The sequence below is a fragment of the Opisthocomus hoazin genome, chromosome 2 (genome assembly GCF_030867145.1).
Source record: "Opisthocomus hoazin isolate bOpiHoa1 chromosome 2, bOpiHoa1.hap1, whole genome shotgun sequence".
Lineage (NCBI taxonomy): Eukaryota > Metazoa > Chordata > Aves > Opisthocomiformes > Opisthocomidae > Opisthocomus > Opisthocomus hoazin.
In genome coordinates, this window is record NC_134415.1 from 56,193,851 (window position 1) to 56,218,433 (window position 24,583).

At 41.8% G+C, this 24,583-nt stretch overlaps 1 protein-coding gene across 1 annotated transcript in view; it reads right to left on the reverse strand.

Moving 5' to 3' along the window:
* Positions 1-14,524: 14,524 nt before the first annotated feature.
* SHPRH (SNF2 histone linker PHD RING helicase) overlaps positions 14,525-24,583 on the reverse strand; it is a 57,368-nt gene continuing 47,309 nt past the window's right edge. Inside the window, exons 26-30 of the mRNA XM_075413735.1 lie at positions 20,815-20,907; positions 20,182-20,268; positions 19,538-19,716; positions 17,349-17,429; positions 14,525-16,099 (exon numbers count right to left, since the gene is read on the reverse strand). Of these exons, the coding sequence (XP_075269850.1) occupies positions 16,003-16,099; positions 17,349-17,429; positions 19,538-19,716; positions 20,182-20,268; positions 20,815-20,907 (537 nt within the window). The 3' untranslated portion in view covers positions 14,525-16,002. The remainder of the gene's footprint in view (positions 16,100-17,348; positions 17,430-19,537; positions 19,717-20,181; positions 20,269-20,814; positions 20,908-24,583) is intronic.

Here is a 24,583-nt window from a genome sequence, read left to right on the forward strand (position 1 = left end):
ATGTCCATTTTTTGTAATTTGCTAATACTTTGATCTTTATCTTCATCCTGCACAGGAAATAGTATCTTCTCTATCAAATGGAAGGTTTTTGAAAATGCTGATTCAAAAATGTAAAAAAATAAATATTTTTACATTTAAGGATTAAAATGTTTTATTTCAAGTCAGTTTGACAAAGAATTGTGCTCAAGTAAGTGGCTGAAGTGCCTTGGGAACATTTTCCTTCAGACCCTACATGCTTTCACTCTATGCTGCGTGTTTTCTTCCCTATGATATACCTCCTGCCACTCACTGCAGCTTTTCCATCAATCCCGTGATGCTCCATGAAGAACTTGGCCCATGGGATACACAAGACATTTAGATTATCACTCGCAATGGAAAATGACTCGAGAAAAACTTTTACAGAAACTGGATATTGTATTTAAAGCATATTTTGCCTAGAAATCCCAGAGAGACAGGACTAGAGTAACAACTCTGCCCTCAGCTTACTGGTTATGCCTGATGAGCTCCTAATTACGTGTGAGGCTGGCTGTGGTACAGAGCAAGCCCCGAGGAAAGCAGTCAGCAGTTCGCAGGGATGTTTCCCTGGGTCTGTTTTGCCAACCTCCTGGCAGTCCTTGCCATTCAAGGAAAGTAACGCAGTGGGGATGGACAGCTCGGGGGACAAAGCTCAGTTTGGAAGCTTTCATCCCCAGTTGCTTGAGGGGGTGACTCGGACCGTCGTCACGAAATCTTCTCATCCTCTAACCTATTTTAGCAGTTCCCGAACTCAGAGCTCGCTGACACAATGTGCCAGAAAAACAGTAATTACTGCCTCACACGTTATCACACCAGAGTGCTTAATGATCACTAAAATTAGGAACCAGCCCAGTGCCTTTTCCACTGGTAGCGACAGAGACACAATAAACCTTTTGTACATGGTAGCAAATGATTTCCATCAGTAAAAAAATTCTATTACTTTATCTTTTTTCTTTAACATAGGCCAATTTTTAAGTTGTGAAATACAGCGAAAGCTTGAAAAACTTTCCTTGAGAAATAATTTAAGCAACTTTTAGGGCCTGATGTCTTCTTTTTCCTTACCCAAGCCACCCACCAGCAAGTTTGTTAGGAAATGATCTCACATTAAACAGTAGCAACGCAAACCTCTCTGATGCCAGTCCCATCTTGAGAAGGATAACAGTCTGAGTGAAAAACAAGCAAGAAATCAAGCCTGCCCTGTGCTCCAGTATTAGTAATGCCAAAGGTTCCTACCTTTGAGCTTCTCGCAGGGCTTCACAGCCGCAGCATGGTGAAGTCAAGGCTGAGACCAGCAGCCAGCAAAGGAACGGCTCAGCTGTCGTGTGGCTCTGGAATTCAAATGAAGGAAAAAGTGCCGCAACCTGAGAAATGGTTAAAGGATAAAGAAAAAAAGAATCATCTGTTAAATGTAACCCAAGGTGTTTATTTTCAGTTTCTTAGCGCTGCTAAATATAGATTCTGGGGAGCTGGAAATTGGCTCGTGGAGATCCAGAATGTTTATGTTTTGTGTGCAAGAGTTGGAGCACGTCTTCCCTCACTTCTCTGCCTAGCACAGGGACACAGTATCCCCGGAAAGGAGACGGCGTTGGAAAGGAACATCCTTTGTTTCTCCCGTCAGATGCAGGACCCTTCTGCTCAGAACTTAGCCAACAGTGCAAGGAACAAATTCTAACATGGAGTTTGTATTAGGGAAGGAGTGGCATGTTTTTCAGGTTCTTCCTTGCAATGGCCCTCTGGGTGCTGAAGGTTGTGCGCGTCACTTAGCCATTTTCAGTGCAAATTCCAACCTGGGTACATGCACGGATACCAAGAGACCCAGAAAGCTTGTCAGTACTGACATCTTTGGATGGGATAGGGAAGAGCGCAATGCTTATCACAGACTGTGCTACTGAAGAGGCATACCTACCCCTCAGTATGAAACGCAAATTCTGATCATAGAATCGTAGAATTGTTAAGGTTGGAAAAGACCTCTAAGATCATCAAGTCCAACCATCAACCCATCACCACCGTGACTGCTAAACCATGTCTTGAAGTGCCACATCTACACGTTTTTTGAACACTTCCAGGGACGGTGACTCCACCACCTTCCTGGACAGCCTGTTCCAGTGCCTGACCATTCTTTCAGTAATGAAATTTTTCCTAATACCCAATCTAAACCTCCCCTGACACAACTTGAGGCCATTACCTCTCATCCTATTGCTAGTTACTTGGGAGAAGAACTGCCCAGTAAGGCTGCTGGAACCAGAAGGCTCTGGAGGTGTCTACTCTGACACCATATGATGGCTTGGCACCGCTCCACACCAGTACACAACAGCCCTGAAATACCTTGTTCCCATGCACAGCTCACCCTGTTCTACGGGCAAGCTGGCAGCATGGCAGCTCACAGCCGAGTGCCAGAGGGCTTGATCTGAAAAAGACCTCCTGAAGCGCCGGCACAGGGGTGTACAGACATGGCGTTTCCAGAGAAGACCACAGTACTCTCCTCCTGTTGGCAATGTGGGAAGAGCAGCCCCCAAGCTGAACAATGATCTGATAGAGGAAGATCCTGCTATGTCTTTCCCCTCCTTTAGTGTATATATGAAATCTCTAAGAAAAGTAACAAGGAAATACTGAGTATTACATTAGTAATAGGGAGAGGATATTCAGATTCTCACTGCTGTTATGGCAGTTCTGGTTGGTGATGTGGAAGAGATGATCTCCAGTCACAGCAGATTTTTACTTGAATGCGACTCGCCTGCTGGGGCTCAGTTCCTGATCCAGTGAAACCATGCTGGCAGGCTTGCTGAAAACAGCGTTAGCAAGTACTGCTGTCCTTCGCTCTCTGGTAAACGAGGGGCAGAGCTCCAGCAACATCTCAGGCTCAAGGCTGGTGCTAAGATCCCAAGAAGGCAATCATGTCAGGGAGCAGTTTAATTATACCAGCCAGGGAGAGGAAAAGCTTGTGTTTTCTGTATGACCTTTGCAATCGTTTATAAAACCTCTGGTATTTTGCAAAATGAAGGGAAGATTATTTCTTGTGCTTGCAGGGTTTGCACAGGGAGAGCCCCAGCTCTCTGTTTACCACTGAGTCACCGGTTTAGCATCAACTTGACCAATCCACGTAAGCTGCAGCCAGTTAATTCCACCTCAGCGGCAGCAGTTCCCTCTCGCTGCCAGCTAACCTCTGGCACGGAGAGCTGCAAACGCTTTTGCCACATTGCAGACGGTAAGTTCCTGCTGGTTTACGACCAGTTCTTACTGTAACTGAAGCAGTTCATGAAGGTTTTTATGTACTAATTGGCTTCCAGATTGTCACGGTGGCTATTCATTTTAAATTTACATGCTGGAGTGGATCATGAGCTGCAGGAGGTAGAAAAATAGGCTAAATCGGTTTCCGCTTTGAACAGAAAATTTGTATTTAAGTAGGGGTCTAACTGAGGAACAGAAGTGCAACCATACAGTGTATCCGTCTCAGAAACTCTCCAAAATTTAGGCTCGGGTGCAAGGGAAAGGTATCTAAAAGACAGCTCCCCATTTCTAAATATTCATCATCTTCATCCTCAGTTTTCACAGTAGCTCACTTGCTGTTCACTTGGAACAGGGGCCAAGCGTTTAATTATCAAATAATGCGTGCCCTGGCTTAGGCAGACTGAGGCTGGAGCTCCCCAGGGATGGGAGACAGCTGGGAACGTTACGGTTTCACTGATACTTAAGGGAATTAGTGCAATTAGCAATTGCAAGACAGAGAAGATTTTCAGGCTGAAAGTTTTATACAGGAATCCTGGGCAGCTAATTTTGATCTTCCTGAATGTAGGTTTTCCTGCAGAACAGAATACTGGGAGCAGATGCTGGCCCTGAGTGCTCAGCTATTTTTCTTGGAAGAAACCCTATGCTCCTGTGAAATAGTTAGCAGGGGTCTGACTCGTCTCTCATTTCTGTAAACATCCTAGTGTTTACAGCAACATCCCAATGTTAAGTATTACTCTACCAAATCCAGATGTCCCAACATGAAGTCAACAGGAATTCTTCCGTGGACAAGGCAAGACACAGCTTGCTCTAGGTGGATGTAACCAGAGCCAAAGTTTACTCTCAGTTGCACTGGCAGGAGCACAGAAAAACTCCATGAAGCTCCAGATTCACAGTGGACTGACTGACACCTAAACGTGTCCCCAAACACTGAAACTTACCCACAGGAACCCCCTTGTTTAAACGTCTCATTGGAAAAGGCCAGCGGTACACTGTGACTGCTGACCTTTCCCTCCAGCTGTGACTTCTGTTTAGCTTTCAGCTCTTGTCAGCAGCCTGGATTTTCTCTTTTCCCTCGCCATACGAGCACCTAACAACTTTTGTTCTATTAACAGACTGTCTTCAGGATACCAGGGATCAGCTAAGCAAAGGGAAACTAGAGCTAGCGATAATCTCTATTTTTTTTGTGTGTGTTAGGAGGAAAAAGTTTCCCCCCAAAGCATTGCCCATGTGCTCCCACTTCCCTCATTGTGGTTGTGCTTCACACACCACTGTCCTCCACTGCCTTGGGTGAGGGTTGCAGCCCCCAGCCCCCACAAGCATGTCCTCGGGCCAGGGGGTCCCCACAGCGGGCTGCGGTGTCGGCAGGGGAGCGTCCCTCGATCGAGCAGCCGGGCGGGACCCTCTGCCCAGGCTCCACCTCGGCCTTGCGGGCAACGCACCCCTGCCGGCTCAAAGCCCAGCCAGCCGGGCTCCCAAAGCCAGGGGGGTCCTCTGGCTCCTCCGCAGCCAAACCTCAGTATGAAATGCACGTTTTCAGGGTGATGCCATTGAAATCCTACCTTCCGTTTCTCACCAGGTACATTACATTACAGTATTTAAAGAGATTTCTCTCCAGCAACGTGGAAAACTATTAAAAAAAAAGACACCCCCCCCAACCCCTCACTTCCTTAGCACAAGTGTTGGTACAGGTGATTGGACACAAGATAGACTTTCAATAAAAGTCTACGGCTACGATACAATCTACGGCTACAATAGGGCTACGAGGATGATGAGGGGACTGGAACATCTCCCCTACGAGGAGAGGCTGAGGGAGCCGGGCTTGTTCAGCCTGAAGTAGAGAAGGCTGTGAGGGGATCTAATAAATGCCTATAAATATCTGAAGGGTGGGTGTCAGGAGGATGGGGCCAAGCTCTTTTCAGTTGTACCCAGTGACAGGACAAGGGGCAACGGGCACAAACTGAGGCACAGGAAGTTCCGTCTGAACATGAGAAAGAACTTCTTCCCTCTGAGGGTGACGGAGCACTGGAACAGGCTGCCCAGGGAGGTTGTGGAGTCTCCTTCTCTGGAGATATTCAAGACCCGCCTGGACAAGATCCTGTGCAGTCTGCTGTAGGTGACCCTGCTTCGGCAGGAGGGTTGGACTAGATGACCCACAGAGGTCCCTTCCAACCCCTACCATTCTGTGATTCTGTGATTCTGTGATTCTATGACACTGAGGAAGTATTGCCTATTGTTATTACACAGCTATGATAGATTCTGATTTAGGATGAAGTTTGAAGGCTGGTAATTACACCAGCAGATGTTAAGAACCTGGCTTACAGTGTTTCTGTGTTGCTATAGCTGCTCCACAGAAATACCCATTTTCAATAATCAGTGATGGTGTTTCCTTCAAGAAGAAGACGCAGCTCACCCTCTCCCATGTCAGCATCATCTGCTGAAGTCAAAGAAATTGGCACAGATACAGAAGTAAGCCAGCAAATACCACGTTGCAGAGCTCAGTCAGTATCTGACCTCCCTCTGCAGTTCAAGGTCAGGGTATCTCTGGAGACCTCTCTGTATCTTTGCCCTTCCAATTGCTTTCTCTGGTGGCAGTAAAAGGGGGGCGGGGGGCTCAGTTCAACAGAAAGTGAAAGAATCCCTCAAGACTTGAAGTCCAGGGTCACAGGTTTGGGCTTTAAAACCTCTCTGTGCAAACAAGTGCCTCAAAAAAATGACTAAACGGCGTCCTGTGCCCAACAACAGGATTCCTAAAACGCAGAGTCAGTGGAGACCAAGACTTCCCATAACACCTTTTCTACCTATTTTAGAATTGGCTCCCCCAGGACAGCACTGGACACCCCCGCCCCTTTTTTCTCTTGTGCTACAGCAGCAGCACTGTGTGCCCTTTGTTAGGCAGCAGCAGAACCCCCCCTCACTTCTCTCACTTTGCCCACCCCTCTGGTGTTTTGTGTCCTTCAATTCTACTTCAGAGGCTTTTAACGAGAGCTGTAAATGATGCAGAGGCACCCACCTTTGTTACGAACGAAATACACGTCCCACAGGGAAAACAGGAGAGTCCTTTTGAAGAGTGGCGGCCTGCTGCTGAAGGAAGTGCTTGTTAAGAACTGTAGAAACCACACAGAAAATCTGTGCTTACAAGGTGCCTGATGATTACAGTATGCAAGAAGGGAGATCCCCCAGAAATATCTTGACACGGCAGGCTCAAACCCTCGGCAAGGCTTCTCAGCACTCTGTGTGCCCACACAACAGGCCAGGTCTAGGCTTACTGCCTTTCTGCTGGCGTGGAGGTTCGCTAGGTGCAAAATTTCCTCGGTGGCAAAGAAAGTCCACTGTCCTGCCCCTTCAGAGACACCTGTGCATTTACAACAGAAGTGGTTGGTTACCTGTCCTTGATAAAGCAAAACTTGTCAGTTTGTTGCAGGAAGGTCTATAAATTTATATCATATGAGTTTGAACTGTTATCCTTCACAAATCCACAGCATAAATTTGGTTATGGGCTTTTCTTAGGTGCATGTTAAAATGTGTATCACAGGGGTAAAACTTTTCAGTACTGCCATTTGCTCAACACTGCAAAGTCCTGTATATTCAAATCCAAAGGTCTCAGTAAGACAATAACTATAATCTCAAATCATGAACACACAAAAACGTGCCACTGCATTCAGATGAACATTAAGCTCCAATGAACAGGTTACACTTACGATCTTTCACCCTTTGTTGATTCATTGCTCCTATCAGTGACTCATTCATCCCACAGCAAAATCAGCAGAAGGGCACTTACAGGAAGGTTTTGCAAATATTCCTCAAATTTTCCTCCCAGACTCATCCCCATCCTCTCCCACTCCATCCAGTGCAGGTTCTGCTTCCGCTACAGCAGGTGGGACAGCAGCAGCAGATACGAACGGATCACCAACACTCGGAGACATTCCCTCCATCTCTTTTCCAGCTGGTAGTGAAACTGTCTGGGCTTTCTCCCTCTGTAAGAGGAGCCATGTGATGCAATGTCTTTTCATCAGATCTACTTTCAAGGCCTAACAATGGTGGCAGCAGTTAGCACAGTATAGTCGTTTCCACAGTGTCCTACATTGCTTCACCAAGACTTTGTAGAAGACTGGAAAACACATGTGTATGTCCTACCCTGGCTGCTGGTCCCCCTCCTGCATGGGCCAGACACAACACACTCTCTGTAGTGCTTGAAGGTGAGCTCTATGAAGGTGGCATGCATTTAACAGAAAGGTAGTACACTATGGAAGATCTTATGTCATATTTAGGTGTATGCGTTGCATATTCAAAAGTGTATCTATTTCAGAAGTGCCCCGTATCAAAGAAAACATTGCAGGGAGGAGCTGTTAGCTTTACACCTGTACTACTTTGGTTTACTTTCCAGTATGTTGGGAGAAGTTGGAATGGAAACCAAGTCTGCTGCTTGCACCGCCCAGCGACAGGACAAGGGGCAATGGGCACAAACTGAGGCACAGGAAGTTCCATCTGAACATGAGGAAGAACTTCTTCCCTCTGAGGGTGACAGAGCACTGGAACAGGCTGCCCAGGGAGGTTGTGGAGTCTCCTTCTCTGGAGATATTCAAGACCCGCCTGGACAAGGTCCTCTGCAGCCTGCTGTAGGTGACCCTGCTTCGGCTGGAGGGTTGGACTAGATGACCCACAGAGGTCCCTTCCAACCCCGAACATTCGGTGTGATTCTGTAATACATTCTTATAATACAAATGTGCATTAATTTAAATGGGAGAAGGAAGAATTAGTATAACTATCATTTTGTGAGGAGGAAATGGCTGGTATGTTAACAAACGGGAGATCAGAAGCCTTTTGCAACCAAGATCTCCCATTTGCAGAGCCTGGGTTGCCAAAGGGGCAATAGAAGAGGCACTCCCAGGAATGATTGTTTCAGTCTAATATAGTAATGTTTGGAAATTACACAAAAATACACACCCCCCCCTCCGAAAGACTTAAGTTTACTTTCACCATGCTTAAGTAAACCTCCAGTTTGGTGATGAAAAAGTAGGTGCCCATCACTTCAGTCAAATGTGCCCTCTGCTCCCTCACCATTTGTTCTAGTGTTGCTTCAAAGCCCACAGTGCAGAACAAAAACCAAGTGAACTGCATGCGGGGACGAAGGATAACAAACAATGTCACAGTTGAAGAATGGGAAAGGAATATGTCAAATAAAAGGGCTTTGTCTGTTCTCTATAAAATGTACTCTCTAACGTACCCCAGAGCTGATTTTTTATAAATGCACATGAAGCATCTAGTGAAGCAGTGGCCTTTATATCAATACTCAATTTTAACAGTAATGATTGGGTAGTCCAAGATGAGGTGCTGAATATGTATATGAATATATACATATGTTCTGTTAGCGCAGAACAAGCCATTAAAAATGGTTGAAAACACCTTGGCGTTATAAGTGCCATTCTCTTACAGAATAGCATAGAGTAACTTCAGTTGGAAGGGACCTACTAGTCCAACTGCCTGACCAACTCACGCCTGACCAGAAGTTAAAGCCTGTTAAGGGCATTGCCCAAATGCCTCTTAAACACTGACAGGCTTGGGGCATCAACCACCTCTCTAGAAAGCCTGTTGCAGTGCCTGACCACCCTCTCGGTAAAGAAATGCTTCCTAATCTCCAGTCTAAACCTCCCCTGGAGCAGCTTTGAACCATTCCCATGTGTCCTGTTGCTGGATACCAGGGAGAAGAGATCAGCAGCTCCCTCTCCACATCTCCTTCTCAGGAAGCTGTGGAGTGCAATGAGGTTGCCCCTCATCCTCCTCTTCTCCAAACCAGACAAGCCGAGTCCTCAGCTGCTCCTCACAGGACATTCCCTCCAGCTCTTTCACCAGCTTTGTTGCCCTCCTCTGGATGCATTCAAGGACCTTCACATCCTCCTTAAATTGTGGGGACCAGAACTGCACACAGCGCTCGAGGTGAGGCTGCACCAAGGCTGAATACAGCGGGACAATCCCCTCTCTGCTGACCGGCTGGTTTGGCTCTGTTGGATGCATCCCAGGACATGGTTTGCCCTCCTGGCTGCCAGGCCACGCTGCTGGCTCACACTGAGCCTGCTGCCAGCCAGCACCCCCAGGTCCCTTTCTGCAGGGCTGCTCTCCAGCCACTCCTTTCCCGGTTTATACTTGTGCCCAGCGCTACTCCATCCCAGGGGCAGAATCTGGCATTTGAACTTGTTACATTTCATCTGATTAATCATTGCCCAGTACTCCAATCTATCTAGACCCCTCTGCAAGGCCTCCTATTCCTCAAGAGTCCACAGCACCTCCCAGTTTGGTATCGTCAGCTGACTTGCTAATGGTGCATTCAGCTCCTCCATCCAGATAGTTGATATTGAACAGAACTGGCCCTAGAACTGAACCCTGAGGAACACTGCTGGTGACTGGTCACCAGCCAGATGTAGCCCCATTCACTACAACCCTTTGAGCTCTGCTCTTCAGCCAGTTCTTCACCCAGCTCACTAGTGAACCAGCTCATTTCTCAGTTTGACAGCTTGTCCGGAAGGATGCTGCGAGGGACAGTATCAAAAGCCTTACTAAAATCCAGGAAAACTACATCCACTGCCTTCCCTTTATCCACTAGGCAGGTGATACCAAATTAGATAAAAAGGACTTTCCTTTTGTGAATCCATGTTGACCGTGCCTGATGATTGCATTGTTCTGTAAATGTCTTTCAGTAGTACCTGGTATAATCTTCTCCATAATTTTTCCAGGAACTGAGGTTAGACTAACCAGTCTGTAGTTCCCTGGGTCTTCCCCTGCGCCCTTCTTGTAGACTGGAGTAACACTGAGTAGCTTCCAGGCAGCAGGGACCTCCCTAGACTCCCCAGCGCAGTCAAACCTTACCCTTGGTAGAATCTAGAAAGGTAGCTCCTACCTGATGTGAAGGTTGCTATCAAACCAAGAGATGTTACACCATGGAAATAATGACATCTGTTCCTAAACTGATAAAGTTTGGTATGTGTCCAGTTCAATGAATGGGGCTGAGCACTTGCTTGTGTGAAATCTATAAATACACAAAACAAAGGGACCTGGAAGGCTGACATCTTGTATATAGAAGGAAACTGAGCCAGAGGTTCAGATATCTCACATCCCAGTTTTCTAAGTAGAATTAGTCTAGTATTTAGAAACCCTACATCATTTATGTCTCCCCCCAGATGACTTCATTTCTTAACTACATTTGAAAGCTACAAGTTCAACTAACTGTCCTCTTTACACAATATATGACTGTAGAATATGTAGAATGACTAGTTAGGACTTGAATTCAATACTACAGTGATTCAATAGTTACCTATTCTTTGCTCCTCCTCTAACGATGAGTGGATGCACCAGGACTTGCGATAGTGGTTCAGGTGCACTTTATGAATCCAAAACCTATAGACGTTACGACTAAAAACCTGTAAGCCTTACTGATTGCTCAGTGATTAGATCACCAGATCTTTTTATGTGTCAGCTATACAATATAAAACCAGAAATATAAAAGTTAACATTCTGAAATTCAACATCTGCTTCTAGAATGATGAAGAACAGGGGTAAATGAAGACTTTACAGGTAGAAACAAGAATTTATACTAGGCTGATATTCCCTTTACCTCCCAAAAATTTTCCTCTGACACAATAAGCTAGTTTTACTGTAGCCATTTTATGGATTAGGACTTATTACTTCCACTGACCAAACACAAACATTCTTTGTAGCAAACTGAGCGTGCTGGGTGGAGGATGGGGGGGTGGGACAGGATGACAGACAGAGAGAAAGAGAGACACACAGAGAGGGAGAGACAGGAACCTGTTGGACCTCCTTTTTTCTCCATTATGAAATTCCTTTAACCTGCGTTTATAGTATATAATCTTGTAAAGACCTTACGTGTTTCAGGCAGCCAAAAAAGAAAGAAAAGCACAGGCACAGTAGCTTTGCAACTAGCCTTTCAGTCTATAGAAAAGCTTATCGTACAGATTTTAAGCAGTAAGTCTTTACATTAAGCTTCAGAAACAGGCTCCATTTATAACTAGAAGAAAATCCAGATTTTCCTTTAGAAACTCATCTAATTCCTTACCTTGGGGGAGCAATAAATTTCAAAGTTAATTTTTCTTACATTAGTCAATGCAAGATTGACCAATACAGACTTTCCTCCCTCCAATTTAACTGAAGCAGAGTTGCTAATTAAAAGAATAATTCTGAGACTCCTGGAAAATATCATATAGTCATAAAGATTGCAGAAAGGGATGGAAAGAGGACAGCACTGTTTGTGACAGAAAAGACAGTGGCAGAGAATTGTTAACTGGTCCTCAGCCACAAATCTGTACAGTATCTTACCGGAGGAAGTATGTCTAATTACGGTTTGAACCAGAAACAACTACGCATTTTTTCTTTTGTAAGATCCCACTCACTTGTATTGAAGCACAGTTACTTTTGAAGTAGAAGGCGCTCTGCTGGCAGACAACTTGAATACATCTACAGATACTGGCAGGAAAGTGCTTTTGGAAGACCTGTCTCATAAAAAGCATCATCAACTCCTAATGCCCATTCCTCAATATGCAACTTGAAAATGCATGAGAAGACTGAGGTAAATATTCTTTTGTAGTATCTGACCAGCGTGAAAACTATACTGTATCCCAGACTTTCATTAGTATGCTAAAAAGTTACCTGACAGGTTAAGATGAAAACCTTTTCCTGGCATAGACTGATTTAGAGAGCAAAGAGCACCTTAACTTTCCTTTAAAGCCCCACAGTGAAATTCACAGAGCTCAATTTAACACCGTAAGGGAATCCACTCCTTAGTTTCCAACACGATCATATTGTGTAGTTCATGGAAGTCTGCTGTTTGCAGAAAGCTTTTACAGATAGCTAAATATGATGACAGCTGTTTTACAAGGCACTGAACTTTTATATACAGGGAGGAAAAACCTGTCCTGAAATCCTCACCAAGTACAGTCAAAAAACTCTCAACATTATTCATCATGGAACTGAGAGAGATGAAAGGTGAGCGCTGGGTTCTCTGGAGTCAGTTGGAGCCTCATTTTTAAAGGGACTGACTTCACCAGATAAACAATACCGTCAGCTTGGATCATGTTTACATGTTTTAGCAGGAGAATACATGAGAATCTGGTCCATGACTGTGAGTATGTTCACAGAAATATGTGAACACTGCAGTCAGTATGTGTAGATTTCTGTCTTCTGTGGAAAATGCCATTTCTATAAGTATATTGGAACTATTACGATAGGACAAAGTTTGTTCTCAGCTAAGACACCATCTTTCAAAGGAGTGTTCTGATAGAGAGCAAAATCATCCCAGCACTGTGAAAACAGGCTTTCTGTGTTTTGACAAGAGAAAAGGACTGCAGACATACAAGCTGCACCTTTAGCAGACAAAAAAGAAAAACCCCACAAAACTCCAATGGTTCAACTTTCCAATTTCAAGAGGTGTTTTAACACACACAACTAGTGTATACATTTTATTATACCTCTAGAGCTCTAGGGTCCTGGTGCTCCAGGGCAGTCAGGAGAGTGCCTAGAACCAGATCTCTGGTGTTCCATGCTGTTATGTGAGCATAAAAAAAGTAGTAAGTGAGGACTAAAGACTCACGCACTGCTTGATGAGAAGCTATGCTTTTGGTTAGGAATCCAAAAGCTGCATTTTTGTAAATAAACAATGAAACCACTGTCTTTTATATAAATACGGCAAAACCTTGCAGAGCTTGGGAAACCTCTCATAGCAGAATCACAGAATGGTAGGGGTTGGAAGGGACCTCTGGATCATCTAGTCCAACCCTCCTGCCGAAGCAGGGTCACCTACAGCAGCCTGCACAGTACCTTATCCAGGCGGGTCTTGAATATCTCCAGAGAAGGAGACTCCACAACCCCTCTGGGCAGCCTGTTCCAGTGCTCCGTCACCTTCAGAGTGAAGAAGTTCTTCCTCATGTTCAGACGGAACTTCCTATGCTTCAGTTTGGGCCTGTTGGCCCTTGTCCTGTCGCTGGGCACCACTGAAAAGAGTCTGGCCCCATCCTCTTGACACCCACCCTTAAGATATTTATAAGCATTTATAAGGTTCCCTCTCAGCCTTCTCCAGGCTAAACAAGCCCAGCTCCCTCAGCCTTTCCTCATAGCAGAGATGCTCCAGTCCCCTCACCATCCTCATAGCCCTCCGCTGGACTCTCTCCAGTAGCTCCTCATCTTTCTTGAAGTGGGGAGCCCAGAACTGGACAGAGTACTCCAGATGAGGCCTTACTAGGGCAGTGTAGAGGGGAAGGAAAACCTCCCTCGACCTGCTGGCCACATTCCTCCTAATGCACCCCAGGATCCCATTGACCTTCTTGGCAGCCAGGGCACACTGCTGGCTCATGGTTAACCTGTCGTCCACTAGGACACCCAGGTCCCTCTCCGCACAGCTGCTCTCCAGCAGGTCCGCCCCAAGCCTGTACTGGTGCATGGGGTTGTTCCTCCCCAGGTGCAGGACTCTGCACTTGCCCTTGTTGAACCTCATCGGGTTCCTCTCTGCCCAACTCTCCAGCCTGTCCAGGTCTCGCTGAATGGCAGCACAGTCTTCCGGTGTATGAAGACATTTTTCAGTTTGCTTCTCTGTCTTCACAGTCACTGACAACTGTTATTCCCACACCTAGTTATTTAAAATGGGAGCTATGGATGTAAACAGTATGTGCTTCCACAGTTTTCAACATAGAAATACAGTGTCTCAGAGTGAACAGCAGCTCCTTATTCAGTCACATTACTTTGCACAATATTAAAATTCTCTGAGGATGATTAGGAAACTAGAATGTTGCTGTCCTCAGAGTTCCTGGAGTGTCTGTACAGTATAATCTCCAGTACACTGTAGAATAACTTAGGCTGGAAGGGATCCATGGAGGTCATCTGGTCCAACACACCACTCACAGTAGGGCCAGCTTTGAAGCTGGATCACGTTGCTCAGGGTCATTTCAGTTCCCAGTACGTTCAAGAATGAAGATGTCACAGTCTCTGTGCAAACTTTTTGATCAACCTCATTTTAAAAAAGTCTATTACCTATTCTATTTCCCTTGCTGCAAACTGTAATATGCAAAAAATCGGTAATCTCTAAACCAAAATGTATAAATAAGACTAACACTTATTACAAATATGGGAAATAAAGACACACTGTCTGTAAGTTTACTCAAACAGTCCTTAGAACAAAGCATCTAATCAGTCCAGGACAACAGACTATAAATACCAAAAAACCACTTCTTAATACAATATTAGTCATGTAAATTCTATTGACATTTGTTGTCAGCAGCAGCAAACTGGTCTGCCATGCGGACACGCTTAATACCCATACAATGCAACTCAAATGTAGTATGACTGAAAACAGAACAGAAAGAAGCAGCTCAATAACTATATGGCAAATCTATTTAGTAGACATGATTAAAAATTCTAAGATCAGGTTTCTTAAAGGACTCATTTTAATTTCAAGTAAGGTTTCTAAACTATACAAAAAACATTGTCTATTGAAACACTACATATTGTAATTTGAGGGAAGGAGCCTGTTGCTTATGCATACACATTTGCCCAGCCTCTAACACAAAACTGTGTTTAATATCAACTGTGTAATTGAGCTTGCTTCTGCAGTACCTTCAGAAACGGTGTTGAGCAAATGTGCATCCATAACCTATGCCAAAAGTTGAAAATTTATCTTGCCTACTTTCAGCAGTCTAAAAGTTAGCCTAGATTTGTCTTCTAAACTCTCTACTGTCAGTAGAGATGCGGTAGAGCGATCTCGCATATCTAAGGATGAAGTTTCACAAAAGTTTCATCTCTCTCCACTGATTATCCAACTTAGACTAGGTACCTAATAATTAGACTCCTACCTTAATCTCATCTATTTTGAGTATTTAGATTGCTGCATCTTTAAGGGGGAGAACTAGACAAAAAAATAAGGGTGAGAAAATGTACACAAGCACCAAATGATTTTAAAGTGATCAACAGCTTAACCAACTAATTTTCTTACAAATTCTGCAGCAAATGTATTTTTTTTCTTTTTTGAATGAAGCACTAAATTAGTCACGGCTTCAAGAATGAGTGAGAACATGTACAGTAAGTTCAAGTATTTAACTGATTTCCAGACAAACACGCGTACAAAAAGCATAATTTAATTATAATTTTGCAGTAAGCATTAACAATGAAATTTTTAACTGTCACAAGTTTTTGTGAATATCTAAAAGCCTAATACAAATATCCAAACTATTAGTAAAGATTAGTCATTTAAAGTGTTACCATTAAGACATTCAGTAACTCTGCATTAAATGCTAACAAGCCCTTTCTAGAAGAATATTAATTTACAGTCATTCTTTCTAACAGTTCTTTGTACAGTTAAAAAAATTAGATTTGTGTTTTTCTGCTTCCCTTTCCCACCCAACCACCCACACAGTGTTGCTCTCAAACGGAGCTACTAGCCAACCAAACCTGATGGTAAAAATCCTCTCAACCAAGGGTCCCAAATGTCAGTTTCAGCATCCGGCTCAAACGCTCCTTGGGAACATAATTCGTGTTTTTGTATAATGTGCAAAGTGCAAGTTTTCTCCAGTGCTATCAGAAATGTGTGCTGCTACGAACTTCACCACAGAATGAAACAGTAACAATTAAGACTTTTCAATTTCCAATAGCTCTCTTATGGACAAATGTTAGATGATGCTTACAGGAATGACAGATCAAGTGGATTATATATCGGTGCTTATTAGGTCAGGTACTTTCTGATTTCACTAGGCCAAACCAATGTTTTTATTCAAGTTCTTCAGTTTCCTCTGTAAAAAGGTCAGCCAAATCTGCCACTGTCAGAACTGAGGCTTCTGACTGTTTCATGGAAGAGCTTGTGTGGCTGTGGGAAAAGATTGCAGGCAGACATCAGAACAGGAATCAACATACGCAATAAACTGTACTCACTGAAGGCAGAGCACGCTGTTCAGAGTCTAGTAACTGTTGAGTTTTGAAGCAGAAAAACACACTTGTATCAAGGAAAATATATACACTCCTCAGCTACTTCTCTTGCACGTTTTGAGTAAGATACAAAGTCCATCTGCTGTCCCTAACAGTGGTCAACACCAAACATTGTGGTCAAGACCAAACACTGCAGAGGCCACAGAACATGGGATAATCCGCTTTGCCCTCTTTGCATTTAAGGGGTTGGCTTCAGATTCCAAGCATAAGGTTTGATACTACTTTCAAAACATTAGCCCTCACTGGATCATTCAACCACTGTATATATGCAAAAGTGGTGCTACTTTACAGATATGGAAACTGATTAAATCATTCTTTCAAAGCTGAAGTTGAAATCTTTCACAACTACAGCCAAAGATATGCATGTAAATTTTTAGTCTTGTGATTTGTTACAGCAAAAAACCTGGAAACATAACTAATTGTCTTAAGATAAGGCCTCTTCCTAGATTTATTATGTGTATACAATATAGTTAAAGAGGTACAAAACTCTTATGCTTTCTCCATAAAAAATGTAAATACCATTTTTGTTCCATTCCCAGTACATCACTGCTTATAGATTTTGAAAACAAACACGGTGAAAACTGCTTTCTGTGTCTGCACACCAGGCTGACTTACGAGCTAGCATCTGGACAACTCTCACACTGACTGACAAACCAACAGTGTTACACAGAACTGACATACTAGGTTTGCAGAATTTAAAAATAAGGACAGAAACAATTAATGTCCTATATTAGAGCTTACAACATATGCTGTTACTCCAGTGGCAGGCTTAGTATTACTCCATTAATTGAAATGCTTTTATACTAATAGAAATAGGTAAACTGAAAAGATAAATCATAATACATAATTTATTAATTGGGTTTTTATGAAATAAAATATACAAAATGTAACAAAATATTGTCCTGATAATTAAAATACCTTAAGCTTCAAGTTCACTTGAACCAAGTTACTGGAACCAAGCTAAAAGATCAAATTTTCAAGTTTTAAAACTGCTTTGTCAAAAATAATTTGAAGGAGGACAAAATGTTTATATGTAAGATAAGCATACATAGCTGTATTAAAAGTATGGTTGTGAACCACCTTTTCGTTTTCAGTGCAATAGTGATGTTTTAAAAAAATTCAACACATACCTTCTATCTACAGTTTTCAGCATAGTCTGCATTCTCTCTTCTATTGTCGCTTTTATCAGGAATCTATGAACAATGGTGGATCTGAATGTGTTTAAAACAAGAAAAGACGACCAGAAGTGAACAGAAGTTATGCTGTTACTGTCAAAAGTTCAAGACCACATTTCTGTCTCGTACCAATTATTGTAAGAGTGCTGAAAAAATGCTGCTGTATTTTAAGCAAGCAATCTTACAAGGTGATTAAGAACTTCCACTGACATTTAAGGATGCTTAGTGCCTCCCTGAGCAAACACTTCCACTTGGCTGGATCACACACCAAATGAATAAAAGCTGTATTAGCTAAAATCCTAAAGCAGATGCTGGGCAAAAGTTCTGCTTTCTGTGTCCCTACTATAAGCAGTCTTCAAAAGCCTACCCTGTTGTTTAAAGAAATGGCTTTGGCCCACAGGTTATATACTATGTTTATACTGCACTGTCACAAGTCAGTCCAAGAGACAGAGCTCAGTGTGATGGATAATTAAAGGTCATTTCCAGAGTTTTAACAATATTGTTCTTGAAGATGGCAAAATACTGTAATTTTTCTTAAAAAGCCAGTACTTCTAGTGTAAACATGAAATTGTAAACATTGGTAAAACATAAAACCCAAAATGTCAATAAACATAAAGCAAAATGAGAACTCCATTTACGAAATAAAATTTCAAATAGAAAGCTGTGATAAAAAAAGAAATGTCAGGCACAAGAAAGTGAAATAGAAGAGAGTCAGCTCCAAAGACAAAAATTAAATACTCCAGTCTCCCCAGTATAAACATTTTTAAAGATATGAATCCTTGAAAGCGCTTGGCTGGTTTTCAGATCTTAAGTTGAAACTTTGGCAGGTAACATTACACAGGGGAATTCTGGGGGAATACTTTGCAATTCATAGGCAAAAGTCTATCCAAAAAAAGGGAACTCAACTGAACTGGGAATAATTGCACCAGTGAAACTAAACAGAATATTCACTTATGCTCGCTGTACTTAAACACAGCCCTTTTTCAAATAAGCCTTGCTGAAGTCTTCTTCTTAAGAAGAACAGCACACATTCTTGCTGGTTTTATTGCAAGGTTTTTGCCAGACCTTTTGTGCCAGCATCATGTAAAATTATAATGCAGGATGTTGCAATCAGTCTTTCCTATGCCCTCACAGTTAATTCAAAATCTTAACCAGCACACCCAAATATCCACCTGTTCGTAAGCATTCTTTCACGTACATGCTCATTCATGCCCTCTTTGCTTTGCCTCCATTTCCAGAACACAAACCCGACTAATATTCCAGAATATTATTATTCCAGAATTGATTCCATCTATTTTTCTTCTTCATGTACACGGGTGTTTTACTATTTATTCGAGTGCCATGAAACCTAAGGAAAACCATACACATTTTCTCCACTCAGGACAAACTTTCCAAAACCTTTGTTAAGTGTTCAGTGCTACCCATGTAAAATCTACAACACCAAAACAAACAAAAGATATACAAACTCATTCATGTCTTCAAAAAGATCTAGACAGGGGTGAGGGCAGAACTGTGATTTAAAAGCTAATCAGTTTGGAAAAGTGTGTGCTATAACTTTCTTTTTGGACAAAAACCCAACCCAAACCCAAACGAAAAACCAACCTCCTTCCCAACCCCCAGCAACTTCTGCAGCTCCTAATCTGGAGCTGGGAACGACCAGCTAGAAGGAGCCTCTCAAGGGAACTAGGAAGGGCCATGCCTGAACTTCACCACGTACAACATAAATGGTGAGCTGCTCAGACCTGCAAAGCTAAGACATTTCTGGACATGTTTTTAAGCAGAACTTCGTAAGTTAAAAACTAAGGCATCAACAGCACACAAAACAGGGCAGCGCCTGAGCAAGGGTTTTCAGGATTTTGGACTCAAGGGCTTGCACTCTTCCTAAATGCCTAGATGTAATTTGCTTCTGCTTCTTACCCCCACAGCATAAAAGAACTCACCAAAATACACATTGTGTATTTTCAACAAACTTTTTTTAGATTTTAATATTTCTGTCCCTTAAATGATCATCTTTAAAAACAGGATTCCTATGAATACCCTCACATCCAAAATTGAGAAGTTCAGTGAACTAGATTTATTCTGACTGCAATATGCAGTTTATTCTGGACCATATCTGAGCCGCTCAATGCAATTTCAACTCTTACTTTGTTTGGCCAATACGATGTACTCTGCCAATAGCCTGCAGCTCATGTGCAGGATTCAGAATGGGTTCCACAAGCAGAACGTGAGTTGCTTCGATGATGTTTAGCCCATTGGAACCAGTGTGAAGAGGCAGCAGCAAAATATTGATGTTGGGATCGTATTTAAATGCAGACAGATTTTCCTAAAAGGCAAACATCACAGCAGCATGACAGAAGTTCCTCAGTAAACAGTGTGGAGGATATCTCTATATTTTGAAGAAATTATAGCAGCTACTACAGGCCTCAGAGTGACAGTGTTGCAGCCTGACCGATCCAAGACCTGTCATCCCAGATGATCCCAACAGATACTCCACAGATATCAGGAATGCAAGAACTTCTTGCAATATTCATCAGTGTGTCTCATCCTTAACATCCATGCCAATTCTTCTTTCTCAAAGGTGAATGTACTGTTTATCTCCAAAGGCTTTAAATTGTGGCTGTTTGTGATGATGATTTTTAGAATGAATGAGTTAGAGATCAAAGCTTCTACCAACAGCTGCTCTTTCGCTTTCTCAAATGAAGCAATGAAGTAAAAGGATTAAATTAACTTCTATAAATTGGAATTTTCCCCAGTGAAAACAAATTTAAGAAAAATATGCTTTGTGTACCTGAAATTTACTAATTCCGTTGATCTGAGAAAAAATCATATTGTTGTCATACAAAGCTTTCGAAATTATGTCCAACACATCTTGCCACTGTAAAAAAAAAAAACAAGACCACACAACACAATAAAAGTCAACATTATAAACTGCTGTGACAATTGAAATATACTAATTAACTTCCCTACGAAAGAGGAGATAAAAAGGCCTTCCAAAATACTAGCATTTGCAATTTAAAAAAAAAAATTTAAAAAATTGTGTGCAAGGAACTGAACATTTAATAAAACTGAATAAGAAATGTAATTAAAAAAATCAGCTTGAATCAAAGAAATCGGTAGCCGTCACAAAACCAGTTTTACAATGTATCAACAATATCAGGACATTACATTTTAAAATATCTAGCATTTCTAATGCTCCCATATAAATCTAAGTGTTCACCCTTTAAAGAAACAAGCTTTTATATCTGTTGACTGTGATCATTGTTCATGTCCCAGTTACACGAACCGCCCCACAAATTCTCAAAACAATCAAGTGGCTGTACAAAGTGATTCAACATTTCGGTAGCTAAACTAATTCCTGAAAATTGTGTGACTGCTTTAAACACACACACACACACGACAGAAAATGGTGATTAATTAATACCGTTGAGAACACTAAGGATTTAGCCCCTGGGTCCTTAAATTGAATTCTCTTCAGCGTTCGGACCACAGCTTCCACTTTGGTGGAGTGACTTCCCTTCAAAAAGTCAAAGAACAGCATTAGTAAAGTAGGATATTGAACAACTCCTTCCACATTCATTGTTTTATTAAATAATATTATATTAGGACTCGTACACATATTACATAAATTTAAAAATTAACAACCTGGACGAAAGGCAGGTTAAGTAGCACTGAACTGCTTCTATACCTCCCTTTCATGCACTGCCATAGGATCAGTGGTGTATTACAGCATGTGCATGACACGGCAGAATGAAGTGCCACAGAGATACACCCATCTGGTTCTGCGTGAGGCAGAGTGGGTAGCCCGAGCAGTGCAGCTGCACCAAACGTGCCAGTCAGGCCCCCTCAGGTTTAACTTAGCGGCACAATCTTTAAAGAATCTTCCAAATGCACATTTAAATTTCCCTCCCTTCACACCTCTTGAAAACTGGCAATGAAAAAACCTACCTGAACACTATTTCTGTTGCTTTTGTTTCTCACTCTGGCAACACCAAACTTACCTTCTGTACTATGAAGCTTGTTAATTACATTTAAAATAATAAGAAATTGGTAAATATAATTAAATTAATTCTTGAAGGATTGTGCACTGCAATGAAAACATCTTCATATTCAGCATTCAGAAGTATTTCAGTGCTTAATGAATCCAATACTACATTCTACTGCTCGTCCACCTTGATTTCTGTACTACTCCCTTTCCCGTTAAGTTGGGAAGAGGATTCTGAGAAACAGTTCTTTAGTATCTCCGTTTCCTTCAGTATGTACTTTGTCTTACAGCAGTTTTACCTAATGTGTTTTTTTAAGAAGCCCTTGTTTAATTTCCTTACTAGTTCTTACATACATAGTAATTTCAAGCTGCACTAGATTCAGCTGGACAAATATTGCTTTATTTCTGTCTGCACCTGTCCTCTGAACATTGAATTAACCATGCTGGCTTGCGACAATGACAGATCAAATTTACTAAAGTTGTGTTGCTTGCAGAATTGGCGGGGAAGGATGTCAGCAGTCTAAGCACAAGTTGGGAATCGATGCTGGGCTGCTCGATCATTCATATGTTATGCAGCTAAATGAATGCTCCAGAAATACATGTGAAAGACTTTCTGCAGCTTGTTTTACCAAAGGCTGTGATAACCAGTACCATTTTATTTCCCAGGGTCTTCCATGGTGATTCCAGCTCTGTGTCAGAGACATGGAAGTAAACCAGCTTTTAGATGACATCCCTCTTGCACCTGGTAGACATTAACACTGCTTCCAAAAGTCAGAGAGACAATTAAAAATGCTTATGGCAGTAGGTGTTATGATCTGCAAGGATGAATGACACATTTGCAGCCCTACAGCAGCTGCCTGCCAATCATAGCCACCTTCAGTTAGGAGATCTGAGACTAACTTTTGATATTTCCTTTATATTCCAGAGTCATTTATGTGCTTTTCTGATACCATTCATCTGTGATTCAATGATGACAATTCTTGCTAATCTGCTGTCTTTTCCTCAGACTTTTTTTTGACCTTACCATAGGTCCTATTTTTCCCTGCAATAACAGATAGTAGCTTTAGCCAGTGTTGTTGCTCTTTCCACCCTTTAGACCTCCTGTGACTGAGGTGTCACAAATGTGACTTTGTATGAGATCACTGAGAGGAACTACGGCAAAGAAAGGAACAGCACAATGATCAAAGTGGTTACAGTCTTTTTGCTCTGTTTTTTAAACAAGGTGACTAAGCATGCAAAGTTCTCCATCGCTTCTTTACATTATATTAGATAAACTATATTAAACTTGTCATTGAACTAGCAATTGACTAAAGCTTTGGTGTACAGCACACAAAAAATTTCCATTTTGTTCTCAATATCTATAGAGAGATGAAACTGATAGAAGTACCCTTGTTATTACGAGTTTCTGGTTTTCAGTCTGTCCTAAAAAAAAATGTTACCCCATTTATTAGCCATGCACCTTGAGTTTGTAATTTTGTTGAATGTCCAGATGAGCATTTTATTAACTAGTTCTAATTTTTTATGGAACAGCACACATTAGAACCAAAACTACCTTCTCACAAACAATTTCTCTCTCAGATGACAGGCTGGCAATACCCATTGCAATGCTGACCAGACACTGGAAGCTTTTACAGAACCAAAACATGCAGGAATGCCAGCAATCTCTCTTTCAGTACAAAATGCTCCCATTTACAGTAGTCCTTTTGCATCTGACTAAGGCATTAACTTAAGACGGCTAGTGCTGGTAGAATAAAAAGCAAGATGTATACGACAGAACAGAAGAAAAAAAAAAGAAAAAAAAAAGAAAAAAAGGGAGAGAGGTACTTAATACTGAAAGAGACCAGAGGGACTGAGAAAGTTCAGATAAAAATACAAAAGCGGAATAAATCACACAGTTTTCATATATATACTGCAAGATATTGATCTTCACCTCAGTGTTCTGTAGAAACCATAGTAAGTTAGCTATCCTTTGTTAACTGCCCTTAAAGGAGTATGAGGTAGAAATTTTTAACAATGCTCTTGTTTCGATAGCACACACAAAGAAACTACAGTATAAATTGTTGACTTTTCATGAAGTAAGAATGGGCCTTGCTCAAGGTGACATGAAATTCACACAGAGTTCATATTTTTGATTTGCCTGAAGTTTTTGATGCAGAGATACTTCAAGAAAACACTACGACCCTCTACATAGGACAACAGATGACATGTTCCTTCTGTATTTGAATTATGAAATTTAGTAGTTCTATTTATTTTTTAATGTGATTTATGATACACATTTGAAATTTGCTCATTAGAAACTTAGAAATGGGGTGATATCTCTAAACCCTGAGGAAATAATCTGTTAAAAAAATCACATATGAAGTGAGGTCCTAATAGCTAGCACTTCAGAAATATAGCCTATTTACTCCCCCTGGTGCCACATGCTGTCAACTACTTCACGTCTAATAATTTGAGTTTGGAAGCATCTACTCATAAAATGAAATACCAGTTGCCCAGGGAGGCTGACATAACTAGTGGGAACATGGTAGCACTGACTTCAGTACAGGCCAGCAACTCTGGCATACCTGCAAGGTTCAAGGAGACTTGCACAGATACCATGGAACTCTTTGTCGGTATATTTCGTTATTACTTTCAACTATACTAACCAGATTAAAACTATGATTGGTATGTCCAGCTATATTATAATCCTATTTTAATTAAAGATAGCAGTATCATCAAAATATTATCAGTATTAGTCTTTTACCTTTGCATTTTAGTCCAGAATCCTCTGCAATAACCACAGGTTTTTGGTTTAACACTATTCTATAACAGATTTGTGCAAAACGAAAATGTACCTATGTGTCAGTACTGCTAAAGAAACATGGAGATGTTGTCTCTTCCTCCATCCGTGCCTTCAATCCAATGAAACCCCACTGTTACCAAGAGGGGTAGATAAAACAGTACAATCAGGACTGATTTCCTACACATCTGTGTCTAGAAGTTCACAAACTTCTGTCATTAGGAAGGCACAATAGTTACAAATGAAGTTGCCTCCATCAACTTGAACTTTAAGATGTGTTTTGCAGTAAGGGAAAGTCAAGCCATGGTATTTTGCTAAGTAGGAGACATACTTTATGTGGATGGATATTTTAATAAGACTTGCAGAAAACGAATCGCCTTTGAAACTCAGACTCTCTGTCGAGCTGTTTGAAATTATCTAATACTTTGT